General features: G+C 54.1%; 2 protein-coding genes across 2 annotated transcripts; one reads left to right on the top strand and one right to left on the bottom strand.

Annotated features, from left to right (window-relative positions):
- The first annotated feature begins 536 nt into the window (after nt 1-536).
- MXD3 (MAX dimerization protein 3) lies at nt 537-7,703 on the top strand. Its single transcript, XM_053566397.1, has 6 exons — nt 537-1,061; nt 1,324-1,429; nt 2,789-2,818; nt 2,947-3,061; nt 6,354-6,537; nt 6,611-7,703. Exons 1-6 carry the CDS (start codon nt 992-994, stop codon nt 6,724-6,726), a joined length of 621 nt encoding a protein of 206 aa, XP_053422372.1. The 5' UTR covers nt 537-991; the 3' UTR covers nt 6,727-7,703.
- On the bottom strand, nt 7,680-11,643 carry PRELID1 (PRELI domain containing 1). Its single transcript, XM_053566396.1, has 5 exons — nt 11,346-11,643; nt 10,420-10,645; nt 8,210-8,323; nt 8,026-8,104; nt 7,680-7,918 (listed from the first exon to the last, which is right to left on the bottom strand). The coding sequence occupies exons 1-5, from the start codon at nt 11,435-11,437 to the stop codon at nt 7,770-7,772; spliced, it is 660 nt and encodes a 219-aa protein (XP_053422371.1). The 5' UTR covers nt 11,438-11,643; the 3' UTR covers nt 7,680-7,769.
- Nucleotides 11,644-11,706: the final 63 nt, after the last annotated feature.

The raw sequence follows: 11,706 nt of genomic DNA, 5'->3' as shown, positions 1-11,706 counted from the left end.
CTCCCGAGTAGCTGGGACTACAGGCGCCCGCCACAACGCCCGGCTATTTTTTGGTTGCAGTTTGGCCGGGGGCCGGGTTTGAACCCGCCACCCTCGGCACATGGGGCCGGCGTCTCACGGACTGAGCCACAGGCGCCGCCCCCCCCCACTGACGTTTTCAAAGCAACGGTAACTTCCCATTCCACACAATAGGATGCTGAGGCCCAGCGGGGAACCTTCGGGGCTCTGATGGCAGGCCTGGGTAGGGAGAGAATAGCAAGAGCCGGAGCCGAGGCTGTCGCCCCTCCGCCTGCGCCTGCGCATTGCGGCTCTGTTTCTGGTTCGACTCCGCCCCATCGTTCAGGTTTTCAAATTTGAAACCTGCTCCTTTTCCCGCCCGACCGTGTGGACTAGCGGCGGGAGAGGGCGGGGCCCCATGCAGCCAATGGCGCCTCAGGGTCTCCCTGGCCTCTCCCCGATGATGACGACAGTGAGTCCAGGCAAGCCATGGGCAAATGAACGAGCGGCAGCCGGCTGGCCCCGCCCCGTGGCGCCCACGTGCGGCGGCTGAGGCCAGGGCCTCTCAAGGACCACCTGGCTGCCAAAGCGCCACTCTGTGTGCTGGGCGCTTGTCACCAGAGCCGGGCTAGAAACTGAGGCCCGAAGACGCCAAGGAACCGGCGTGGGGTGGAGCGAAGCGGACAAGACGCAGCATCCCTCCAGCCCGGGCGTTCGCCCCACAGCCGGGCCTGGAGCGGGCGCCTGTACCTGTTTAGGAAGATCCTAGGCCACTCGGGGGCGAGGGGTGGGGCTCGCAGAGGGAGGACGGTGGTTCACCAGCGCATTCCGGAGGGGTGGGGCCAAAGGTTGGGCGTTCCCGCGGGCGGGGCGTCCCGGGGGCGGGGCCCGGGCCCTGTGTTTGTTGCACCGTGTCAGTTACATTGTAACAAAAGTGGTGCAGCCGCTGCTCCAGCCGGCATCCCAGACCAGCCTTCCGCCAGCTGTCGCCGATATGGAACCCGTGACCAGTAACATCCAGGTCCTGTTGCAGGCTGCCGAGTTCCTGGAGCGCCGTGAGAGAGGTGAGAAAGAACCCTTGGCTAGATTCCGGGTGGACACCTCGGTGACACGCGCCTGGACTGAACTTGGCTCCCAATTTGAAGGATGCACGTCCCTAGAGCAATAGTCCTGGGGCGCCTCCGCCCTCAACTTGAGAGGAGTCCGTGGGCAGTTGGGCTGGGAGGGATTGGGGAAATGTTCCTGACGCCAAAAGCCTTTCCTTGATGCTCCTGCTGGGATTGGGTCCAGCTGTACTCTGACACCGGCAGGGGCTCTCTCTGGCAGAGGCTGAGCATGGTTATGCGTCCCTGTGCCCACACCGCAGTCCGGGTCCAATCCACAGAAGGAAGAAGCGACCCCTCCAAACTCCTGATGCGCTGGACAGTGGGCGGTGAGGAAGCCCAGGGGCTGTGGGTACTGGAGGGAATGGACTCTGTACCGATTGGACCCTTACTCTGCCCATTACCTCCCTGTTGTTTGCACCTTTTGGGGTAGGTACCAGACATTCAGAGCACTCCCCCCATCTCTGCATTCCCTAAACACACCTTGCTGTTCACTCAAGGAGGACTGTTTTTTTTTTTTTTTTTGGAGACAGAGTCTCACTATGTTCCCCTCAGTAGAGTGCTGGAATGTCACAGTTCACAGCAACCTCAAACTGTTGGGCTTAAGCCATTCTCTTGCCTCAGCCTCCCAAGAAGCTGGGACTACAGGCACCCGGCACAATGCTCAGCAATTTTTTTTTTTTTTTGTAGAGACAGAGTCTCACCTTATCGCCCTCGGTAGAGTGTCGTGGTGTCACACAGCTCACAGCAACCTCCAAATCCTTGGGCTTAGGCGATTCTCTTGACTCAGCCTCCCAAGTAGCTGGGACTACAGGCACCTGCCACAACGCCCGGCTATTTTTTGTTGCAGTTTTGGCCGGGGCTGGGCTTGAACTCGCCACCCTCGGCATATGCGGCCAGCACCCTACCCGCTGAGCCACAGGCGCCGCCTCATGCCCAGCAATTTTTTGTTGTTGTTGCAGTTGTCGTTGTTTAGCTGGCCCGGGGTGGGTTCAAACCCACTAGACTCGGTGCATGTGGCTGGCGCCATAACCACTGTGCTACAGGCGCCGAGCCTTACTCAAGGACTCTTGAGCATCTCTGATGTGAGCAAGACAGTTGTGAGTCCTGCTCCCCCTCCCATTCTCCACACAGCAGACTCCTCACCCACCCACAGCCTTCCCACTCTGCTACCTTGCATACCCTATCCCCTCTACCTCCACCACCTGCTCTGGGAAACTTCTGTTTCTGCACTGAGCTGTCACCTCTGTCCACAAAGCTCTTCCTATTTGGCAGGGGGCTTTGTTTGGACCCCCAAAGCACTTAGGTGGGCCTTTCTTTCTTTCTTTATTTTTTTTTTTGTAGAGACAGAGTCTCACTTTATGGCCCTTGGTAGAGTGCCGTGGCCTCACACAGCTCACAGCAACCTCCAACTCCTGGGCTTAAGCGATTCTCTTGCCTCAGCCTCCCGAGTAGCTGGGACTACAGGCGCCCGCCACAACGCCCAGCTAAGGCGGGCCTTTCTTATCTTTTGGCTAAGCGTGGATCTCTGACTCCCCCCATCCCTGCCTAGGGGTGATGCTAACATGAGGTCCCCACAGTGGAATTTTGTGGGGTAGACAACTGTTGTGGATCCTGAGCCACTGAGGGCCCTGGGATTAGGGGGCTGCAGCTGGCCACCCTCACCCTCCCCTCTTTGGCATTGGCAGGTCTGTGCACAATGAGCTGGAGAAGCGCAGGTGAGTCCCAGCCCTGTCCTGACAGCATCAGACCCCATGGACCACCTCCCTCTGGCCTTCCCTCCCCTAACATCCCTCAGGCCAGCAAGGTGGGGGTAGCACTGCCCTCCAGACCCCTTCCCCTGCAGGAGGGCCCAGCTGAAACGATGCCTGGAGCGGCTGAAGCAGCAGATGCCCCTGGGGACTGACTGTGCCCGATATACCACACTGAGTCTGCTGCGCCGTGCCCGGATGCACATACAGGTATGGAGCCAGCTTGCCAGGATTTGTGGAGAGGTGTAACATGGAGGGGCTGGGTGGAACTGGAGAAAAAGACCTGGGATCATAATCTAACTGTATGACTTGGTACAATTTTCTGTGCTTTTAGTTCCCAAATCTATTAAATGGAAGAAAAACAGACAGTAACTCAGAGGGTTGTTCTGAGGCTTAAATGAGTTCAGCTTATTAATGTAATAATGGCTGTAATATTATTACACCCATTGTTACTTAGATCTCAGCTGTGAGACCTTCATTGAGTCACTCAGCCTGTCTGGACTCCTGTTTCCTCCTCTGTTTGGGGGAGAGGGGATGGCTGTGATAGGCTGTATGTGAGGGAGGGCTAGTCCTTACTCTTCAAGGCCTCCTGTGCAGGGGAGTCTGTCCTGATGCCGCCTTGGGAGCGTCAAAGACCAGGAAGGGAAAGGACCGAGAAGACAGAAGCCTTGGATACGACAGAACTTTTCCGGTCCTGGCCCTTTTGACAGAGGAAAGCTTAGCTGGGCTAAGGGGCAGGTCACACAGCTGATGGGAGACAGATTCAGGACCCAAGCCCAGGTCCCTCCACATGCATTATTTCCTCCAAGTACTTACTGAGTACCTGCTCTGTGGGCCCTATTCTGGAGTCCGTGGCAGAGACAGACCTATTTGCTATCGGCAAATAAGTCACAGTCCTTCAGGTACCTGTTCATACCATCACTGTGAATAACATTCTGGGTGGGTTATGGGCCCCCCTCATGTGGAGCTTGCCTGGCCAGGTTCTTGGGTGGATGCCTGTGCCCTTCATGAGCTGGGTGGCCTGGGGGCAAGACCAGGGGTTTCCATTCTTGAAGCTCCACCACCCCTGTTCTGGACTGATGTCCACCAGCCTCCTCGCTTCTGGTTTTGCCTCCACTAGGCTGTCTTCTAGTTTGCCTTAGAACAGCAATTGTCAACCTGTGGGCCATGACCCCTTTGTAACAATGAAAATGCATCGTGGCATTAGGAAGGTTGAGAATCGGGTGGCGCCTGTGGCTTAGTGAGCAGGGCGCCGGCCCCATATACCGAGGGTGGCGGGTTCAAACCCAGCCCCGGCCAAACTGCAACAAAAAAATAGCCGGGCGTTGTGGCGGGCGGCTGTAGTTCCAGCTACTCGGGAGGCTGAGGCAGGAGAATCGCCTAAGCCCAGGAGTTGGAGGTTGCTGTGAGCTGTGTGACGCCACGGCACTCTACTGAGGGCCATAAAGTGACACTCTGTCTCTACAAAAAAAAAAGGAAGGTTGAGCTGGTTTTTTTTTTTTGGAGAGTCTCACTATGTTGCCCTCAGTAGAGTTCTGTGGTATCACAGATTACAGCAACCTCAAACTTTTGGACTTAAGCGATTCTCTTGCTTCAGCTTCCCAAGTACCAAGTAGCTGGGTCTACAGGTGCCCACCACGATGCCCAACTATTTTTTGTTGTAGTTTCATTGTTCAGCTGACCTGGGCCGTGTTTGACCTCACCAGCCTCAGTTTATGTGGCTGGCGCTGTAACCACTGTGCTATCGGTGCCGAGCCAGAATGATCTTTGTAGTACACAGATCTGCCCAAGCCCACCTCCTGCTAAAAACCCTCTTAAGCAGGGCCACGCCTGTGACTCAAAGGAGTAGGGCGCTGGCCCCATATGCCGGAGGTGGCGAATTCAAACCCAGCCCTGGCCAAAAACTGCAAATGAAAAAACAAACAAACAAACAAAAAAACCTATTCTCCATAGAAGTAGCTGAACTCTCCCTGTTCCTCCCAGCCTCCCCTTGCCTTGCTGGTTTCTCCTCCATCTTTGCCCAGGCAGCTCCTACTCATCCTTCTATGCCCAGTCCAAATGTCCCCTCAGCCCAATTCTCACCCTACTCCCCCTTTTGAGACAGTCTCATTGTTACCCTGGGTAGAGTGCTGTGGCATCATATCTCACAGCAACCTCAAAACTCTTAAGTAATCCTCTTGCCTCAACCTCCCAAGTAGCTGGGACTACAGGTGCCGGCCACCACACCCGGCTAGTTTTTCTATTTTTAAGTAGAGATGGGGGTTTCCATCTTGCTCAGGCTAGTCTTGAACCCCTCAGCTCATGGAATCCACACACTTCAGGCTCCCAGAGTACTAGGATTATAGTCGTGAGCCACTGCACCTGGCCAATTCTCCCCTTCTTGTTGAATGACTGAATGTAGGTATCGGCCCACTGAGGGCTCTGCCTGGAAGAGCCTTGGCTTTCTAGTTCTTGGAGCTTCAGGTTAGCAGAGCTGGGGTAGGATGGTGTGGATGTGGATTAACATAGAAAACTGGTAGACTTTATCTGATCTGTCGTTTTCTAGACATTTAAGTTGGTTGGCGACACTTAGGACATTTGACATTAAAAAAATCTGACTTATAGCTGGGCGCGGTGGCTCACATCTGTAATCCTAGCACTGTGCAAGGCTGAGGTGGGTGGATTGCTTAAGCTCAGGAGTTCGAGACCAGACTACGCAAGAGTGAGGCCCCGTCTTTACTAAAAATAGAAAAATTAGCTGGGTGTTGTGGAGGGTGCCTGTAATCCCAGCTACTTGGGAGGCTGAGGCAGAAGACTTGCCTGAACCCTGGATTGTAAGGTTGTGAGCTAGGACACCATGGCACTCTAGCTTGGGCAACAATGTGAGAGTCTGCCTTACAAAAAAAATCTGACTTTTCAGGTTTTTCTTTTTTTTGTAGAGACAGTCTCACTTTATCGGCCTCAGTAGAGTACGTGGCATCACACAGCTCACAGCAACCTCCAGCTCCTGGGCTTAGGCAATTCTCTTGCTTCAGTCTCACTACAGGTGCCTGCCACAACGCCCGGCTATTTTTTTGCAGTTTGGCCAGGGCCAGGTTTGAACCCGCCAACCACGGCATATGGGGCCGGCACCCTACCCACTGAGCCACAGGTGCCGCCCTTTTCAGGTTTCTCTTAATGAAATGAGGAGACTGGCAGCACTGGGCCTGTTTCCATGTGGCAGCAACTGCAGCCTGAGCCAGAGTGTGTACTCACTGGTGTGCCGGTCTCCCAGTCCCTACTGCTTAATACCAGGGTTCACCATTCCTTCCTAGGCTAGGTCCCCTCCCTGCTCTAGACAGAGCTCTGACAGGCCATGTGTGAGTTAAGGGCAAGAGAGGCTGGCTTCCTGGAGGATGTGGGGACAACCTCTGGGGCCCAGATTAGTCAACACCCCTCCATCCCATCTGGCGCCCAGTGGTGCTAGGTTAAGGCCCAAGCCCACAGAAGTTGACCCAGACCCTTGCTCCTTCCGGATCCGCAGAAGCTAGAGGAGCAGGAGCAGCGGGCCCAGCAGCTCAAGGAGAAGCTGCGCGGCGAGCAGCAGAGCCTGCAGCAGCAGCTAGAGCAGCTCCAGGGGCCGGTGGGGGCGGGCGAGCGCGAGCGGCTGCGCACGGACAGCCTCGACTCCTCAGGCCTCTCCTCTGAGCGCTCCGACTCCGACCAAGGTGAGTAACCTGAGGCGGGGCCGCGTGGCCTTCTGGGCGGGCCACGTCTTCTGACTGGACCCTCCCTGTGCAGAGGAGCTGGAGGTGGACGTGGAGAGCCTGGTGTTTGGGGGTGAGGCCGAGCTGCTGCGGGGCTTCAGCACCGGCCAGGAGCACAGCTACTCGCACAGCACAGGCGCCTGGCTCTGATGTGCCACCCCAGGGCGGGCCTCTGCCATGACCACCCTCTGCTGGTGCCGGGCAGATTCTGCCAGGCAGGAGCCCTCTCCAGGCCTCAAGGGCTGCTCAAGTGTCACCTGTTGAAATGGACTGAAGGACCCTTGCGTGGGAACAGGTGCTTCTTTCATACTGTGCTGCTGCCAGGCAGTCCCTCCAGGGGCACTGGGGGTAAGACAGGCTTACCCCCCACCCCCAGCCCTGCTGGGTGAGCAGCTAGAGCCTAAGCCACCTTTATAGGCATTTTTTTTTTTTTTTTTTTTTTAGCACATGGCTCTTCTGCCCCCGTGGGGAGTGGGAAACCTCTTGATCCCTCTAGTCCCTTCCTGGACAAGATCCCCTGGCCTTTGCCCCACATAGACTTTTAAGTATTTTCATTAAAAGCCTCTTTCATAACTTCCCCGCCCATGGTCTTGCCTGATGAAAATAGGGGAACTTTCAACCACAAACTGAGAAAGAAGAAATAAGCCACTGACACCACTACCAGGCAGACAGTGCACATTCAGTCCCCACTTGGAGGCTGTCTCCACAGAAGGTGGAACCAGGGCTAAGTGATGTTGACTTGTCTGAGGTCCAAAGCCAGTTAACAGTGGAGTCTAGATTCAAACGAAGACCTTCTGACTCCAGAGCTGGGGCTGATTGAATTCAACAAATATTTATTGAGTGCCTATTATGTGCTAGATATTGTTCCAGGTACTTGGGACACATAAGAGAACAAAACAAAGAGCCCTGCTCTCATGGAGCTTACAGTCTAGCATTTATTGCCACTTCACCTGCATGTGGTCTGTGACCAGGGGTAAGTCACCATATCTCTGTCCTCAGCTGCCCAACAGGGGGTTAGTAGGCCTGGCTCAAGACATGGATAACATGCCTGGTGTACTACAGATGCCAAACTGGACACCCACCGCCCGGATAGAGAATAGGGCTGGAAGTTGATTTTTAATAACAGACTAATGGGAAGAGGGCAGAGACAGTTGAGCCCAGTAATCTGGTGTGCTGTGGTGGTTGTAGGCTGGCTACACAAATTGTTGCTGCTGCTGTTGCTTCTTGGTGGCTGCCTTGTTGGCTAGGTCCTTGGCCTTCTCTGTAGCTGCCAGTGCTGTCTCCTTTGCCTTCTCTTTGGCTTCCTTGGCTGTCTCAACAAGTGTTTTGGAAGGGGCCTCACCTGTAGCACAGGGCAGGGGGCTGGCTTTAGATGATGCCTGAAAGATGCACCTAATCACCCTTCCCCATGACATTAAGAGGCTCCCCAAACAGTATCCAAACTCTCACCCTGCAGCTTGGCCAAGATGTATTCGAAACCTTTCATAGTCTTGGTCACATTGCTTTTGAACCGGGCAAGACCAAATTCCTGGCAAAAGATGAAAAAAGGGAAGTATTCTGAGCTACTGACTGACCCCATGCCAGCCTCAGTGCCAAAAACTGTAAGCCCCAGAGCCCCCACAATAATCCTCACCTGGACAGCCCTGGAGACACCAAATAAGCTAGAGGAGACCCAGGCTTCTCGACGGATTTCAGTCCAGCCACTGTTGTCAGAGTTCACATAGTAAACACATCGTTCCTCCACCACCTGTGCAGGGAGTCAGGCCAGCAACAATCACAGTGGAGTCCTTCACTTTGCCTACTTGCAGATAAATTTGACCCCATTTCCTCATGAGGGGAAGTAATACAACATAAATCTGTTCTTTCCCTATTGCCAAAGTGGCATTCACAGATGGAGAGCAGGAATGCCATAAAAAACATCATTTTGCTCTCTGAGACCTCACTTCGGACCCTTAAACTAGAAGGCACATGATCTCTTAAGATCAGTAGAGGGCATTCCAGCCTGTCCTGGCCCTAGATTTTGTTTTGTACTTTTATAACTAGACATGTACAATGTTTTTAGCCTGCCATTTATCTACTGCAGCTCTTCCTGACAGTCCAAATAAAAATGAATGTTTGATAATCATCAGTTTCCATTATCACATGAGAAGATGTGGACTACATTTCCAGGAGAAACACCTAACAGGCACTTCTCACAGCTGATCAGAGGTAATACCATCAGGTTACTATCTGAGATGACTTTAGAAAGCTTGAGGCAGGGCGGCGCCTGTGGCTCAGTGAGCAGGGCGCCGGCCCCATATACCGAGGGTGGTGGGTTCAAACCGGCCCCGGCCAAACTGCAACCAAAAAATAGCCGGGCGTTGTGGCAGGCGCCTGTAGTCCCAGCTACTTGGGAGCCTGAGGCAGGAGAATCGCCTAAGCCCAAGAATTTGGAGGTTGCTGTGAGCTGTGTGACGCCACGGCACTCTACCGAGGGCCATAAAGTGAAACTCTGTCTCTACAAAAAAAAAAAAAAAAAAAAAAGAAAGCTTGAGGCAGAGTGTGATACCCACTCACTCTGACCTTGCAGGACACACCTCTCTCTGAATCCCACTTCCCTTTCTGCATAACAGAGAGGTTTTTTTTTTTTTTTTGTAGAGACAGAGTCTCACTGTACTGCTCTCGGGTAGAGTGCTGTGGCGTCACACAGCTCACAGCAACCTCTAACTCCTGGGCTTATGCAATTCTCTTGCCTCAGCCTCCCAAGCAGCTGGGACTACAGGCGCCTGCCACAACGCCCAGCTATTTTTTTATTGCAGTTGGGCCGGTGTTGGGTTTGAACCCGCCACCCTCGGCATATGGGGCCAGCGCCCTACTCACTGAGCCATAGGCGCCGCCCTAACAGAGAGGTTTTTGTTAAGATAAACAAAAAAAAGAGTTCTCTGAAAGCTTTTAGAGTATTCGCATGCAAGAAGACACTATAGTATGTTCTTTAAGCCACAGGTTTTCAAGCTTTTTTAAAAGTAAGAGATCAAAGTGTGTAGAACTCCCTTTCTTTTTTTTTTTTTTTTTTTGTAGAGACAGAGTCTCATCCTATGGCCCTCGGTAGAGTGCCGCAGGCGATTCTCTTGCCTCAGCCTCCCGAGTAGCTGGGACTACAGACGCCCGCCACACGCCCGGCTATTTTTTGGTTGCAGTTTGGCCGGGGCCGGGTTTGAACCCGCCACCCTCAGTATATGGGGGCTGGCGCCCTACCGACTGAGCCACAGGCGCCGCCCAGAACTCCCTTTCCCAAAATCTCCAGCAGAAATCCATTAGGCAAGACAAAATAAAAGTGCAACTCCTCTAGTCCAAGTGGGGTAAGGGGCCCAAAACCTCTCTCCCTGAGGCACATCCAAGACTCCTGTTTGGAGACCACTGCCCCCTCCCACAGTATCATTCCTGTGGACCTAATCTATATGTGTGCTACACCTGATGTGACTGCTTTGTGTTTAGTACGTGCAACAACTCTGAAGATAGATGCCCTTTCTCCACTGTATTAATGAGTCAAAGACAAGATCCAGAGAGGCTGACCAGTTGAAAAGAAGATAATGTGAGGTTATACTCTATAGCTATCACTCCCCAGTAGCCCAGACCTGCCTCAGACCACAGAAACTCCCTCATGGCTCTCTAGGCATGTGTACCCTGTTTCCCTGAAAATAAGACATCCTCTGAAAATAAGACCTACTTACAGGAAAGATAAGACGTCCCCTGAAAATAAGACCTAGAGCATCTTTGGGAGCACACCTTAAAATAAGACACTGTCTTATTTTCGGGGAAACAGGGTACTTCTGGGGGAACAAAGTGGGGTAGGAGTTGTCTTACCATCAGCCGGGCGTGGTTGATGTTCCAGGTGAAGGTGGTCATGGTCTGATTCTGTGGGTCCACAATAGAGTCCTCCAGGATGTACACTGAGTGAGCAACATTGGCAGGAAACAGTCGCTCAGCCCAGCGGGGCATCCTGTTGGTCTTGGTCAGGAGTCGCCGTGACAGGAGCTTCTGGTCAGGGGTCACCTCCCGATGTACTATGTCTTCCGTCAAGACATGTTTGCTGCAGGTGTCAGAGTGAAGGTGACCCTCAGGAGCTTACCCTTGAGAGACTGCCTGCTGGGGTTCCTGTTTGGACCCTTCCAGCCTAGATAGGCCATGCCTTCCTGCAGTCTTGCAGACAGGTATGTAGCTCAGATCTGAACTAAGAGTCTCTCAAACCTATTCCAGGGCAAATTCCAACTCCCGCCTCCTCGCTGACCTGGATTCCTGGGCCTTTCAGCAGGGCTGGACCTCATGATTTATTATACCATTGGAAAGGCCACTGAAAAAGTAGGCAAGCACCCAGATTTCCAACTTCAAGATGCCTCCCAACAACTGAACTGCCGTCTTCCTGTCTCACTAACATGAAATTTACACTACGGTCTCAAGTAAACCACTGCCCAGGCCCAGCTTCCTTCCAGGATCTTGCAGGCCTGGCCTCGCTGCTTCCTTGTTCAGGTCTTTAGGCCCTAGAGACCGCCACGGTTCCAGCGATACCCTACGACGAACTCGACGTCAAGTGATACCTGCCCCATTACTCGGGGGTCACCCACACTTGGATCTTTAGGGTCTTTGGGCCCTAAAGACCGCCACGGTTCCAGCGATACCCTACGACGAATTCGACGGCAAGTCATACCTGGCCCCATTACTCGGGAGTCACCCACACTTGGATCTCCAAATAGCGAGGTGTGGGAGGGGCTGCTCTTCCAAGAACCACATACCTATAAGGATTCGGGTACCGCTGCCAGAAGGCAGCGAACACTTGGTCCCACGAACTCCGGAGCACGCTCTGGCCCAGGAAATACTTCACCATCGTCCCGGCCGGGCGGGCTCAGCACCCGCGCAGCATTAGGGGTACGGAGCCCGAGATGGGGCTCGCGGTTGCCGGCCCGGGTTCGGCGCACGCCCACTGCCAGGCTAACAGCTCAGTGACCACCACTGGAACGCGCGGAAGCCGCCCCAGCCGCCATGAGTTGTCCGAGCCCGCGCTACTTCCGGCGCAGCTGCACTGCAGCCAGCACTTCCGGCGCCGGAGTCACGTGACCGAGCGGCCCCGCTCCCCCGCCCCTTCCCGCAGGAGTC

The sequence above is a fragment of the Nycticebus coucang genome, chromosome 17, assembly GCF_027406575.1.
Source record: "Nycticebus coucang isolate mNycCou1 chromosome 17, mNycCou1.pri, whole genome shotgun sequence".
NCBI lineage: Eukaryota > Metazoa > Chordata > Mammalia > Primates > Lorisidae > Nycticebus > Nycticebus coucang.
This window is presented reverse-complemented; position numbering and strand designations above follow the sequence as displayed.